Source organism: Portunus trituberculatus, chromosome 38, assembly GCF_017591435.1.
Source record: "Portunus trituberculatus isolate SZX2019 chromosome 38, ASM1759143v1, whole genome shotgun sequence".
Lineage (NCBI taxonomy): Eukaryota > Metazoa > Arthropoda > Malacostraca > Decapoda > Portunidae > Portunus > Portunus trituberculatus.
In genome coordinates this window covers 34825250-34841421 of record NC_059292.1, presented here as the reverse complement: position 1 = coordinate 34841421, position 16172 = coordinate 34825250, and the positions used below count along the sequence as shown (strand labels likewise).

The 16172-nt window shown below is 35.3% G+C and overlaps 2 protein-coding genes across 8 annotated transcripts in view; both read left to right on the top strand.

The window, feature by feature from the left end:
- Positions 1-2997: 2997 nt before the first annotated feature.
- Positions 2998-12899, top strand: LOC123514835 (palmitoyltransferase ZDHHC3-like). The gene is made up of 6 exons (XM_045273073.1): positions 2998-3155; positions 3836-3975; positions 5559-5679; positions 6049-6207; positions 6882-6993; positions 7717-12899. Exons 1-6 carry the CDS (start codon positions 3037-3039, stop codon positions 7861-7863), a joined length of 798 nt encoding a protein of 265 aa, XP_045129008.1. The 5' UTR covers positions 2998-3036; the 3' UTR covers positions 7864-12899.
- A 1655-nt stretch (positions 12900-14554) lies between these two features.
- Positions 14555-16172, top strand: part of LOC123515235 (A-kinase anchor protein 13-like) — a 567618-nt gene continuing 566000 nt past the window's right edge. For 3 of the 7 annotated variants that reach the window (XM_045273804.1, XM_045273805.1, XM_045273798.1), the window contains exon 1: positions 14558-14941. The gene's annotated coding sequence lies outside the window, so the exon portion shown is untranslated. Of the gene's footprint in view, positions 14942-16172 lie in introns of all 7 variants that reach the window. The other 4 variants (XM_045273807.1, XM_045273806.1, XR_006677839.1 and 1 more) reach the window with 3 other exon arrangements.

The following is a 16172-nucleotide window of genomic DNA, read 5'->3' as shown; positions in this document are numbered from 1 at the left end:
GTGTGTGTGTGTGTGTGTGTGTGTGTGTGTGTGTGTGTGTGTAAGCAACTCCTGAGCCAAGCAGTTCCAAAGATACCCGTCCCTTCGCTGGAGAAACCGTAGACAAGAACTCAAGGGAAACTGCAGGAAACCACACATCAGACCTACACACTGCAGTCCTTGTGTAAAGCATATCTGACTGTTTCCTACTTTTTATCATCTAAAACTTTGACGCATCTTTTAAAGCTATCATAGGACTCAACACTAAGAACCATAGCATTCACATCTTGCTAGGCTAAAAGTAAATAAATCTATACTCCTTTTCACAGTCCTGGTTATGTTTCCTTTAGAGAAGCTAAGAGGAGCTGCGTCATAGCTTTTCCCGCGGGAACAGAAGGCTAGAAATGTTTCCTTCCTGTGTGTGGGTTTATACTCGTGTGTATGTGTGCTTGTGTGTTTATATTTTTTTCCCCTCAAGAGATTAATATTGCATTGCGTCACAATCTCAAAGGATAAACAATGCGAGGTGTGATTCCAGTACAAGTAAACAAGTTAAGAGATTAAGTAAATGAATAAGTACATAAATATACAAGTGCGAAGGAAAATACAAACTGAATAAATTTAAGAAAGAAAGAAAAAAAAAGAATGAGAAATAAAAAAGAAAAACGAAAAGGAAATCTCTCTCTCTCTCTCTCTCTCTCTCTCTCTCTCTCTCTCTCTCTCTCTCTCTCTCTCTCTCTCTCTCAAGTAAGTCCTGGTAGAAATGACTTATCTGACATGTTGATTAGAAAGGTTTTCCTCGTATAATCTTTGCCCCTTCCATCGGATCAAGGTTATTCATATTTTTTTTTTACTTATTTCTTCATATGACGGCATTTCACCTGTAATTTCTCTCTCTCTCTCTCTCTCTCTCTCTCTCTCTCTCTCTCTCTCTCTCTCTGTTACTGCTACTTGCTATTACTACGAGTACTACCTTTACTACTACTGTTTCTACTACTACTACTACTACTACTACTACTACTACTACTACTACTACTACTACTACTACTACTACTACTGCCGCTGCTACAACTGCTGCTGCTGTTACTGCTATTGTTCTTACTGCAAAAAGGACAAAATCAACAACAACAACAACAACAACAACAACAACAACAACAATAATAACAACAACGACAACGATGAAAACAACATCAACAACATAAGATTCGTTATCGGCTGAACTAATAATAAGATGTTGACAATAAGTTTGGCAGATGTTTGGAATCTAGAGGGAATTTTGCGAGTGCAGTAGTACATAATTACAAAAAAAAAAAAAAAAAAAATTGGTTTAACATGTGATATATATATATATATATATATATATATATATATATATATATATATATATATATATATATATATATATATATATTCAAATATCATCTGAATAAAATCTAATCATCCAGTCATTTTTTTTCTGGGAAGTGTGGCAGCGGCAATTAATCAGTCGTCAGTCAGTCAGTCAGTCAGTTACTCAGTCAGGCCGTTGATCTCACTTCCATCAGTCTCAGTAGGAATGATTGATGTGGTTCTCATGGATACCTATGTAAGAAAAAAAATCCTGTAAGATTCAGTGACACACACACACACACACACACACACACACACACACACACACACACACACACACACACACACAAAGAAGCTGAGAAGCATAACATAACATTATTTATAATTTTGAATGACCATTTTGGCTTTACTACGTATTTGAGGACTGACACCTTTTTCTGGACTTTATTCTCTCTCTCTCTCTCTCTCTCTCTCTCTCTCTCTCTCTCTCTCTCTCTCTCTCTCTCTCTCATCGACTAGACTAGAGTCTCAAGGGAAAAATAATACAGTGAGTACAAGATTAACCAAAATCTAGAAAAACGACAGGAAGGTGCCGCTGAGAGGACAATAGCCTATACTTTCCCACCATAACAACATGCCAATTAGATGAACAATGCCAGTATCAGAACTTCTACCTCTGACCTAAATTTCCCATTAAGCCACTGAGGCAACACCCACAACGCAGTGCCTTCTTCCACCTCGCACCTGTAAAAAAAAAAAAAAAAAAAAAAAAAAAAATATATATATATATATATATATATATATATATATATATATATATATATATATATATATATATATATATATATATATATATATATATATATATATATATATATATATATATATATATATATATATATATATATATATATATATATATATATATATATATATATATATATATATATATATATATATATATATATATATATATATATATATATATATATATATATATATATATATATATATATATATATATATATATATATATATATATATTAATATAGATACAAATGTAGTTTTTCTTTAAAACAATGCTGAAAACACGTGGTAACAAGTCTGTGGGTATGTGGCACCCGTACCTTCTGGCCATGACAATTCTGGAGTGAAGAGATCTTTGGTCTATGCATCTATATAGTCGTGGCAAGGAGGATGCATGCCAGCCTCTTGAGTCATTGGGTAAGGTCAGCACCGGGCAATGGGCGTGGAGGAACATGCAGTAAGGCCAAGGGTGCGGCTACATGTCCCTTCAGTTGAAGTAATAGAAATCCCCAACAATAGTGTGCTCCAGGTGGGATAGGTGGAGCTGCAGCTGCAATATACCTAATAATATAAAGTGAGCAATCTTCCATTAGAGAATGAGTCCCTACCAAAGCAAATCCAATCCTTGAGTTTCTTTTCGTTGACCCTTTAACATAGCAAAAATATGAAGAGTAAATTGATAGATTTCCTACTTTATTTTTCTTATCTTGTCATAATCTTGAGAGAAAAGCACATTATTTTAATGGACTCGCTGACAAAATGAAAAATGTAAATAAAAGAAGGAAAAGAATAAAAAATTTCTATACGTTTCCTATTGTTTTATCTTTGTCCTTAACTGTTCTATTTCTTTAATAATAGAATAACACTTGTGGTTATATCAATGATCCCTTGGTGGTGGTGAGTGGCAAGGAGGATGTCAACATGCCCGTGTTCCGAGGCGATCCCTGTGGAATAACTTGCCTAATTCTCACCTACGCGGCGATATTCTACGCGGACTATGTCATCGTCAACTGGGTGGTGCTACAGACTATGTCCACAAGGTACTGCCGTCAGCATGGTGACTGTACAAGGCCGAAAACTGATGGTTACTTGACTGTGTCTCTCCAGCTTTCTCTCGTGTTTGACGTAAGAGATTTTGTGACGATGCAAGGAAATGAGGGTTTTTTAGGTAACGTCCGTATTTCTGACGCTTTTTTTTTTTTTAACTCCGATGTGGACTGAATAAAAATGATGTTCTAAAGTAAGGTACCTTGCCCATGTTATTCAGTACCAGGGCGTTTTCATGGAAGAAATTTCGCCAGTCCTTGTACAAGTGTGGCTGCAAGTTGTGTCCATCAGACACTGCCGTTAGCAATTGCTAGTCAGTTTGTCCCATTGCCAAGTCGAACCACAGTATGCCAACTCAGCCCACTGCTTGTTTAACACAAAGACTCACGTTAGAAATTATGTTGTCAATTTAGTTAATCTGACAATTTATAGTTTCACTCAACCAATGATTTTCTGGAGTGACTTATTTTTCTGGTGAGACTTCTAGTAAAGTGATTGGTGTTATACATCATTCCAATCGAAAATGGATAGTTTTCAGGTTATGACTCCTGTCAATTTTTGCCTATCTCACATCTCCAATGTTCTTATTAGCTTACCTGTATGATATCAGTATTTTTTTCTTTTTTTTCTCATGAGTTCGGTGCACTTATATGATGCTACCAATGATCCACAGCCTGTGGGGTGCGGTGCATGCAGTGTTCTTCAATGTTATTGTCTTCTTGACAATAATGGCACATGTGCGGGCGGTGTTCAGTGATCCGGGCATTGTTCCTCTACCTCAGAGTCGGCTGGATTTTTCAGACATGCATGCTGGTGAGTGTTGGAATGAAACTTACTCCTTTCATGTAAAATTTACTGGAACTGAAGCAAGTTATTTTATTTTATTTGTTTATTGATTTTTAAAATAAACCCCTTCCTTACCATAAGACTGTTTTGTGGTACGTACGTACCACGTGTGGAAGCATATTTGTTGCACCACTTCATTTGGCTGTAGTGAATGTGTACCACTTTAATAAATTCATGTGTATCACCAAGCTCTGAGTACAGATTTTGCCTTTATTAGGCTCCATGTTGTGGCAACATCCTGCAAAAATATATACAAATGCTTGAAGCGTCACTTTCAGCTATCCAAGTGTCACAAGACAACTAGCTAATCAATATTGGAGTTAATTTTTCACATAGAAACTAAAGTCAGTCATTATTGTTTTGTTTGAGAATATTTTTTTATGCAGGAGAAGAAATAATATGAATATTATTCCTATAGTCCACATAAGAACATTGTTTGTCTGCCTTAGAGAGACTAATATTTGGCTTCTTACCTAAATTGATACCAGTGATGAGGACTGTCATCACCATGAGACAGATAGTGAGGACACATAGTACTGGAACACTCCAGATGAGTGTGATTTGGATTATAATCCTGAAAAATTGATAGGAGACAGTGAAACTGACAGTAGTGTGGAATACCTCTTGGCAAGTGATGATTCTGCTTGGGCATGAAGCACATGCATGCACAGGCAAAGACAGTTCAGTAAGTGAGGGGAACACTTTGTTTACATGGATGGATGGCTGCAGTAAGAAAGGGGTTAATGTTTTAATGAACATATTCACGAGACATTCACCTGTATTAAATTTTATGTTGTTGGCAAGAAGTGAATTAATGTTTTTAAGATCTTGTAGACCTTGTTTGAATTTTGAGTTTGACAGGGTCCAATGGATTCATCTTTAAACAGAGTCAATTATGTTACACTGTGTTCCAAAACAGAATGTCCATCATCCTGAAAACTTTCTATAAATTACAGAAAAACATTTGTATCCTGCGTGTATTCAAGATATTAAGTGAATGTAGTTTTTGACATTCTACTACATATAAAACCTAAAACCATGCTGACTGTTTTATGTTCTGTCTTCTCTGCATTTCTTTCAAGGAGGATAGTTCAAGATTGACAGAGAAGTGTTGTACTCTCTTCCAAATTTTGAATCCTGCGATCATACTGTATTTTAAAAGCTTTGCGGCATTTTATCTTTCATGTTCTCTTTCTAGGATACAACTCCTTTCTGTTAGCTGCAGGAAGGAAGGTAAAAGCTATTCTTCTGTGCCCTTTTTATTGTAGTCAACCCATCCATGACATTTTTTTGTATTTGAATTAAAACTATATTTTCTTATAATATCATCTATATGAATCTCTCTCTCCCTCTCTCTCTCTCTCTCTCTCTCTCTCTCTCTCTCTCTCTCTCTCTCTCTCTCTCTCTCTCTCTCTCTCTCTCTCTCTCTCTCTCTCTCTCTCTCTCTCTCTCTCTCTCTCTCTCTCTCTCTCTCTCTCTCTCTCTCTCTCTCTCTCTCTCTCTCTCTCTCTCTCTCTCTCTATCATAACAAATATCTCTTGCTTCTTAAGGAGGAGAAAAGAATGATGACTGGACTGTCTGTGCTCGATGTGAAATGTATCGCCCACCAAGAGCTCACCACTGTCGCATATGCCAGCGCTGCATCCGTCGCATGGACCACCACTGTCCCTGGTATGAGAGTTGCAGCTTGTCTCAGTCACCCCTCTCACTCTGCTCTGTGCTGAGAGAGAGACAGGATTTGAATTACATAATGATATAACAGTGAATCATTGGGATAAAAGGAAGATGTTAGTTTGTGAAGTGATGGACAAGGAGTTTAGAGAGGAATTTGATAGACTATGAGTGATATTTGAAGGGGAGTTAAGTGTAAATGTAGTTCAGGGTACAACATCTTAATGTTTAGAGTTGATTTTTGTGGAACCAAGTATGTTTTCCACAACAAAATTATGTGTGAACTAATTTCAAAGGCACCATAATTCACATGTCCAGTTTTTCTTTTTCACAGATTTTCATGTGTTCATTATTGTCTGTGTTTTTCAGGATAAACAATTGTGTTGGAGAATGGAACCAAAAGTATTTCTTGCAATTCTTGATGTTTGTGGGAGTGATGGCCATTTATGCCGTCTCTCTTATTGCGTATTCATGGATCAAGAGTTGTCCTGAGTGTTCCAAAGATATGATAGTGAAGCAAGGCAGACTGTGAGTATATGACCTATGTTTCATCATTCTTTTGAAATTGTGCCCATTTCTTAATTACCTATATTTTAAGGTGAAAAACATTTATTATCTGTGCAGCATTATTATACTCTAAAACATTTTAAAACTATCAATAAGGGTATGTCTTTAAGTAAAAAAACATATTCTAATAATTAGAGAAAAATATTATTTGGAATTGAATTTTTTCTGAATTTTTAACACTGGTCCAGACCTGCATATGAATTGAAAAAAGAAATTGCAATTTTGGATAAGGCCATACATAGGTCCTTGTACATATGATTGTCACACAAGACCTGTTTCACATAACTGTTAGAGAGTAAGGAGATTTGGGTAGAGTGGTAGAATTTCTGGGCTTCTGTTTTCTCTAAAACTGATCTGCACTCTTATGGTTATGTGGAAGGTAAAGATGCCTTGTGAAGGTTTTGCTGTAATCCAGAAACAATGGGTAGGATTTATTCTTCCATTCATGTGAAACAAGTTGGTGTAAAAATATTTTTCAATTTGAATTTTTTTTTTTTCAGATTATGTTCTTGTTAAGAAATGGGGAAAGTTATTTATAATTTTGTTCTTGCTTTATTCTTTTTGTCTTTGATTGAATAAAAAGATATTGTTGCAGTTGTTGTATTCAGTGTTAAAATATTTTCATTGTTTTGCAGATTACATTCGGTTATATTAAGTATGGAGAGCATCTTGTTTGGTCTGTTTGTTCTTGCCATCATGTGGGATCAAATGCAAGCCATCCTCACTGATGAGACAGCTGTAGAACAGGTGACTGCTTGACCTTTGTGTAGAAACTATCTTGTAGCTAAATTGCTCCTTTCTCCCTCAGTACCTGCCAGAAAATAATAGGAAGTTAGTGTTATTTCAAATTTTGTCTTAAAAACAACATAAATGTAGGAATTGCAACTTTTGTGCATAATGTGGATTGTCAAAAATGCTGTTGTTTATATAACAATGTCCAAATTGAAAAATATCTCACTAGAGATTTAGAAAACACTAACTTGCACCCAATACACTACATTTGCCCCCTTAATTTGACCATGTACAATAGGAGGAAGAGATTTCACATACAAAAAAAGACCTTAAATGTAAAAAAATGGTATTAAGAAATGGCTGTGGTGTATAATGTAAGTCTAGACATTGTATCTAAATATTCAAGTTGATTTCCTTATTTTATCTAAATGTTGAAGCTGATTGCTGAAACCCAAAGAAATACATAATGTGTATTGAGAGGATCAGGTCTGTATTCAGAAATGCTTTACTTCTTCACCATAATTATTTTCAAAGGACACAAAGATGGTTAGTAAGGTTCTCAAGAGGGTTTTTTTTTTTATTGTGTAAAATTTTTAGTCTGCTACTAGGAAAAAAAGCTCTAAAACTCATGTAGCTTCAACTACAGCCCTTTTAATGTAGTGTGATATGGCCCAGAAGTGTTTCAGAATATTATCCTTAGCCTCATACCATAAGATATTTATGAGTTTCCTCTTGCAGGTAAAGCGTCAAGGTCCCTATCGTGCACGTCGACCAAAGATGGTTCTCCTGCGGGAGGTGTGTGGCCGCAGCCAGCCCCTCCTTTGGGTATTTCCTTGCACCAGTGCCCCGAGGAACACTGAACCATCTTATAATGTAACTATTTAGAGTACGACTATTTAAAACTATTTTAAGATCTGATCTCAAATTGATTCACACACACACACACACACACACACACACACACACACACACACACACACACACACACACACACACACACACACACACACACACACACACACACACACATGTTTATGCATTTGAAGCACTTACCTATGATCCTTGAGGTAAAGAGAGTGCCTGATAATTACAGTTCTTGAAACCTTCCATACTCCATGTGGATTTGGTATGAAGAGCAGAAACTTCACCAGATGCAAGTGTGACAATTATGTACTCTTTCGTTGTTACTTGTTCTGCTTTACATATTACGACCTTGAGGTGAGATGTTAACAAATTCTCATTAGATGCATACATTTGGATATCACTCATGAATACATGCCATACCATTGCTGCCTCTCAGTGGACAGCAGGGATATATTTCACATCTTTATTTGGAGTACACAAGTTAGATGTTTTTTATATTATGTGTTGTCATGCGTTCAGTTGTGTAAATGTTATCGTGTAAATTAATTTCATTTGTTGCGACAAAATTGAGTTTGTTGTGACATGTAATTTGTCCAATACTTTTCATCATCATTATTGTTATTATTATTATTATTATTATTATTATTATTATTATTATTATTATTATTGTTATTATTATTATTATTGTTGCTGTTGTTGGTTTTATTATTATTATTATTGTTGTTGGTTTTATTATTATTATTATTATTATTATTATTATTATTATTATTATTTTAGAATGATTATTTTTTTTTTTTTTGTTTCACACCCATCAGAAATATACAGAATACTTTAAACAAATATGACACAAAACCAGTTGGAATGAGTTTGTTTATGTAAGAGTTTGAGGGATTGGCAGAAATGCTTAATCTCCAGTTGAATATATGCCAAACTTGTTTTTTCTTTGTCATTTGCAGGTTTTACTTTTAACCAAAAGGAAACAAGGAACAGAATGTTCCCATCTGTTTCCTTCACTCAGTAATCATTTTCTTGCATGTGTTTCCTACTCAGTCCAGTTTCTTATATGTTAAATGCACTAAAGTGTATTATAACTAGATATTTATTTATACATGTCTTTATGGAATTTGTCATATATTGCACCATCATTGTTTTATGATTAAATTTTTTAAATTTTATATTTGAGGTTCTCAAGATCTTTTTGGAAAAGAAAATTTATTGTAATCAACAATGTGCTTGTTAATTTATGTTCCTGATTTTCTGGAAACTAGGAATTAAATTGATGCGGCAACAGCATCACAGAGTAATTCTAGGAATTGTTAAGATTTTTTTGACAAAGAATCATTGTTTACAGTAGCACCACTCACATCTGTCTAAGACTAATTGTTATGTACATTGAATTTAATGCCATGGTGACACAACAAAGTGTTAGGCTCTGACATGATAAGAAAAGGGATTAAGCAGCTGTACTCTTGATGCATTAGGTTAGATCGGGTGGTGAAAATGTGAGCGAAAGTAGACATGTGCTCATATGCTTTAATGGGTATTGTATGTGTGCTGCAACAAGACCATTCAGTTTATTTTACTGAATTTCTTGATCCAGATTTCTTAAAAATGAATGCCACAGGCTGGTCAAGTCTTACCTCACATGCAGCAATGGAAATTTCAAAGGGTCTTCCTTCTTCCACCAGACCTTTAACCATTTTTGCAGTTCATGTTTGGGTCCTTCTGCATCTGCCCAGCATCATTCTATATGGTAGCTTTGGTTTACTCAGGTCTCATCTACAAAGTACATTTTGGATAAAGATTTTATGTTGTATATTTCAGTTAATGAACTTGAATTAGTGGAGGTTAATTTTCAGTAAGTTTGAAAGTTGTATTGCTAATGAAGATAAAGCTTTACCCAAATTTTTCTTGATATTTTTGTGTTAGTGGACTGTATCTCGATATCTTGACTTGAAATGGTGCATGGGAACAGATAGATAAATATGGGTAATGAGGGATGTACAATGGGATTTTTTGGAGATAGTTGTGCTGTAGTGAGAATTACAATACAGAGCTGCATTATATCTTGGACCAAAGAAATTTTGCTTCCTTAGCTTTGACCTGGACAACTCTATAAGTGATCTTAAACTTGTCATTCCAGTTTCTACCAATATTTGATAGTATCAGCACTATCTGTGTCAATTTTAGAGGTTGTTATTTTTTTCTAGTATGCAGAATTCCATTAATCTTTAAAGGAAGAAAAATACAGGTGGCATTTCCTTAGTTCCCCTCCTCATTCTTCCTTCTCATTTGTCTTTGTTGAGGGAAGGCCACGGTGGAGGGTCACTGTCCTCTCTGCTGACAGCCAGTCGTAGTGCATTTTATGCAGTGGCTTTTAAGTTGGTGATCAAATGAAAGTTAAAGAAATATTCTATGGATTACAGAGTGGGTGGTTGCACATGAATTTTCCTTGATTTTACTTTGATGAACTAAAGAAATTTATTGCAGTATTGAACCAAATTTCTAGCAGATCAAACATTGTTTTCCTTAACAACAGCCAGCTTATCCATATGTAGACTTGATCAAATTTATTATTGAATTTTATGATTTATATATTTCAGTTATATGAAGTTAGAATAATCTAGTCTGAATTTATGAACTTCTTTACAGTAGTTGTGTATTTTTGTTGATATTGATATAGAATTATTTTCTTTAATTAGTAGAATCATATTCTTTATTTAGGATTTATTGTTTATTCTCATTGTCTGTAAGTTCAGTTTAAAAATACTATGTCTTTGAATCATTGCAATAACATAATTGTATACATTACTTTGAAGTCCAAAGTGCTGACTTGTAATACGACATATCATTTAGGGTTCTTTTGCAAATACATACCTACATGAAATAAGTAACCTGTTAGCTTTTTGGTCGTCACTACAAAACGGCAGACAGTCAAAACCAAAGACAATTATCTTGTAAAACATTACTGTAAGATAACAATAACATTCATTGTATTTTGCTATGATAATTAAAAAATATAATTTGATAGAAGAAGACCAAAACAAAATCCTCTGATGTTTGCCTGTTTTGTGGTCACATTCATATTTTTTTATGACTCACTGAAGTGGCCATCTACTTACCCTGTTTTTCTGCCACCAACCTGTCTTGCTCAGTGTATGGAAGGGATTTAAATCTTGCAAATTAAAAACTATTCATGATACTGGTAACTGTTAAACCTAAAATGTTCTTTTTCCTGATAAATCAACATTCAGCATTGATGGCAGTGCCCAGGATATGTTATTAGATGTATCTTGTTGGTTTCAAAATGTTGCCATATATTTTAGATGTAATGATTCCTCATTCCCGACTACTTTATTGTATTTATATTGAAAATTCATTCTGATATTTGAATTTTGCTACAATTAAGTTTAGTAATGAAGACAAGATGTGTTTTAGGAATACAAGCATTTTGTTTCTCCTGGTAGAATTTTTTTTCCTGGTTAGATGAAAATACTACAACAAACTCATGGTAGCAGAGATTTTGCTTTAACTTATATGTTACCTCAGCTACTTTCAAAAAGGTAAACATTACCTAAAGAAATAATGTGATGAGACAGCATAAGAATATGGTAACCAAGCCCTTTGAAAAAAAGTAAAGGAGCCAAGAGAGTTTTAAAAGCAGAGTTATTATCCATTGTCTATGAAATGGTAGCTTTGATAGGTTAGATGATTTAATGGACTGAAAAGATCATTACATTGGTGTGAGTCATAGCACGGTACCTGTCAGGGAATACTTCATCATTGAAGTACTTGTTTGTTGCTTTACATAATATCTTGCACTTGGTTTGATTAATGAGGTTTTATTTGGAGCAGCAGACAGGTCTTACAGGAGACTTAGTCATAAGAAAATTTTATTTGGTAATGATGAAAGAAGAATAGAGCCCGCACAGCTAAGCAGCTCATACACAATTCTTAAGTTGTTGTTGTATCATTTAAGGTAATTTGGTTGTGATAATGTTATGTATTCTTTTACATAACTAATTTATTTCTGCAACACTCACTTAGAAAATGAAAAAGTATTTGTAAAATTATTTTGGTCAGATTTGTGATTTGATTAAATGTTGCATATCAAAGAGGCAAAAAATACAATTAGATAGCTTTCCAACAAGTTGTGTGAAATTAATTTAAGTGATTGGTTCTGTTTGTTGGTAGATCTTTGTCAAGAAGTGCTATAGTACTGTAAGGGGGATATTACTGAAATGGCACTGAATCATGGATAATAATGAAGAAAAAAAAGTTGACTTTTCATACAACATTTAGTATAAGGTATCATATTTCTAGAAAAAAATATATGGTCAGCCCAACAATTTTATTGTAACACGTGTATTTTATTTATTTATTTTACTGCAATGTGTTCTGAACACTAATATTGCAGTCTAAGAGGAATAAATATTTATTGAATTGAGGACTATTGGGACTGAATCCCTTATGCCAATATGCCAGTATTTTGTGACAATCATCCATAATGTTACATTCTAGCGAACAAGTTAAATGTGATGCAACACAAAAATGGCAATATGTATGTTTCCTCATCTTACGTTTACAATGTTCATACCAATGTCCAGTGTCCCTCTTATTCATTGAAGTTTGCTCTTGATTACCTCAAAATTTGTTGCAAAATCCATGCCAATGTAAAAGAAGAAGAAAAAAAAAAAAAGATAAAACCAATAGAAGTAGAAGGCCTCTGTTGTCTGTGTGTCTTGTCACAGGAGAGTCTTGAGTATACTGTAATGAATTCATTCTAAATACTGTTTCAGGTTAAATGTAGCACCTTACATACTTAACAGTACAAGTCAAACACTAGGAGGGTGTACAACGTATGGATACCATTTTCCTGGATCAACATGCTGAATTTTGTTGCAGCATTTTTTTTTTCTTTTTTTCTAAGTTTTAAAGATGGATATATATGTAGTTGTATTAAGTCTTCAGAAATACAGTAGATTTTATAGCCTTCTGTAAAAATGCTATTTACATATTATAGCAAAATGATTTTATCAGTAAATTTATACAAAGTACTGAAAAATGTTATTGTCCTTGTAACAGAGGGAAACTCAGGGAAAAACGTCTCTTGTCCGCTTGGCTCTTTGTGAAAGTGTCATACATGTTTTATATAGATTTTTTTTTTTTTTTATGTAAGAGGGATAAATTGCCAAGGGCAACAAAAAGTAAACAAAAAAGGCCCACTTAGTTGCCAGGCCCCGTACAGATCCAAAGAGAGTTTGCCAAAACCACGTACATATGTTCTATAATTTTTAAGTAACTTGAAAAGCTTGCATTTTTTCTCTGGCTGCGATTTTTTTTTTTTTTTTTTTTGTGTGTGCTTTAAACAATTTGAAATGATTTCACCTATTCAAGTGTTATATATAGATATGACACTTCGCAACACATCGGGGTGTGCTTCTTTCAATTCCTTGGCAGTGATGAAAGGATTTTCTTTTTTTACCATGTTCCAGCAGCTTGCCAGTTTTTTTTCTTTTTCCTTTCTTTATGATTTGATTATCGTTTTATACACAAACTTATATGGTCTCTAACGCAAAATCTTACGGCAAGACATCACTACCTTGAAAGGTATAAGTTCAGGTCATTGGAAGATAGAAATAGAGAGACTGGTAGAGAGTTCCAGAGTTTATCAGAGAAAGGTATGAATGAATGAGAGTACTGGTTAACTCTTGCTTTAGTAAATTGGACAGAGTAGGGGTGAGAGAAAGAAGAAAGTTCTGTGCAGCAAAGAGGTGCAACAGTGCGGCGATGAGAAAGAGACTGAAGACAGTTAATCAGATGAGAAGAGTTGATAAGACAACAAACTTGATTATAGTAACCTATTTAAGACAATCTTATCAGGTAATCAAGGAAAGGCAGTTTGCGTAAGAAAGGACGTCGTCTTATTTTATAAGCTATTTCAACTCACTAATTTAATCAATGCGAGCTTTTCCTCCCTCATATTGTCAGTGCATACCTGCTCCCAAAAACCTTTATCGGCTATTTTTTCTCTTCCAACCTTCGCCCCCATAGCAGCTGACAATCCCATGTAGATACTACCTAAGTATACGTGGTCATAGCAAGAACTTAGCAGCGAGATTCGTTTCTCAAAATAGAAACTCTCCATAATACAATGGCATAGAAAAATATATAAATATATTACACCACTGCTGACTGGAACAGGATTTTAATGAAACGAACTTGTCATTTACATTATTTTACTTGGGTGAGGATATTACGTGGCAAGTCACAACTCACTAATTCGCTACGGTAAGAAAACCCGGAGAAAGACGGTGCTGTGATCTTTTTGACAATAAGTCAAAACATGCTGTGTAGATACTCCTCCAATCATTAGTAGTTGCCCGGTGGATAATTGCCAAACATTTTCATGAAAACATATGCCAGTGTTGAATACGGGAAAGTGGATGAGGGTTGACCGCTGCGCTACTTGGCTACACCAGTACACCTGAGTCAGCTGTCACTGCAGCAAGAGGGCATCTCGACTTCCCCCACCTGTTGAGGTCCTCAGTCTCCTCACCTGCCACTAACCTCTCATATTTGAATCAAAAGTTCATACATTAATTTATTCAGAGAAACATACTTGGGCAGTAATCTCACCTGCCTAGCCAGGAAGAGGATCAGAGCCTCTATGGAATACCTGGCAGGTGAGTGCTGCCCTCTATAGCTGCCGCCGCTGTGTTAGTGTCAGGTGTTTGTGACTTCGTTTTGACACCCCTTTTTTGTATGGAGTGCAGACGCGGTTCAGTATTCCTAGTGTCGGTGGAGTGAAAGGAGGGAGTCACTCAGATAATGGAGAAAAGAGTGGCTTTGTAAGTGGATTGAGTTTGTTTTTGGGTGAGTGAGGAGTGGTTAGCCCAGTGTCCGGCCCGCCAGTCAGGGGTCTCTCTCGGGGTCTGAGAGGAAGGGCTCGTTGCTGAAAATTTCACCCTGTGATGAGTACAGGGTGTGGGCTTGTGAGTTGTTCAGTGAGAAGACTGATGTTGGAAAGTGTTGCATGTTGCAGTAATTGACACAAAAAGTACTAGAGAGCTCGACTCTGCCTCCGTAGTGAACCAAGGTGAGTCCCTATTGTCGAGGCCTGTTCACAGCCTCCTCTGTTTACTTACTTAAAGATTACTTAACCTTGCTACTAGGAAAAACGGTCAGGGGTCAGTGTTCTCAGAGTTGTCATATTGTGGATGACGAGAGAGCTCACCAGAATCTCGTTAAGCTGTTAGGTAGAGCCATTAATTTCATTCATTGTTGATGCAATGATGTTATTCTTGGATTGTGCATGTTTACTTTACTTTTGTTACATTTGCCCTTTCATCTGTCAGTGACTCAGCTGAGGTGGCCTCCACTACACCAGAATACCATACTTAAAATCCTCCTTGTGACAGTTGAGTTAGATTTTTGTGGTATCCAGATGTCTGATGGCTTTAGCAGGGCAAATATTGAAGAGATATGTGCAGGAACACAACACAAATAAATCTGATAAAAGTAAGGAGGCAGTAGACACCTATCTAAATATAAAAAATGTTAATGATTCTATGGGAGGATTCACAAGCACTGGACCAGAGGGTGCTGTAAACTTATCTTTGACCAACATTTACCATTAAAAAAAAAAAAATCCCTTTGTATCTCTTAATACATAGTCAGTTACTGCCTTTCCTCTAAAGACCACTCTCTTTCTAAACATAATGCTACATGCACCCAACACTTGCACACCTTTCACTTGAAATTGAAATTATGATGGCATTAGTCTTAGAGTCTATGTCAAGGGACTGGACTACAAATGTTCCCAAGTCTGATTGTTTGCTCTAAGTGCCTTGGCACCTCCCTCAACTTTTTCTTTATTATACATAACTTGTAAAACATTTGTGACCTTAGATGTAATATTTAATCTAAGTGGAACATCACCTCTCTTCTACTAAATCTCATCATCTATTCCTTACTGAAACACAGGTGTGGGAGGCAACTGACTAATCTTTTTTTCTATCCTCATTTTCAACCCTAAGATTGAATGATATGTGCATGTGCATAACAGCTTGTTCTTGTACCCACACTCTCAAGTCTTCAAAATTTTACCCTTTCACTTAATTTCAATAATTGAAACTAAATTAATCTTTACTATATAACTCACCTAACTCCTCTAACTATAAAAGAATCTTTGACTATTTAACTTTCAAAGCAAGGACACCCTGGCTGTTTCCTTTTATATATAGTGTGAATTTTTGCCACCAACTTAAGCTTTTTTGCTCTTTCACTGACCAGCTTGGTGAACTAGCTTTCACCATTGCTATCTTCCA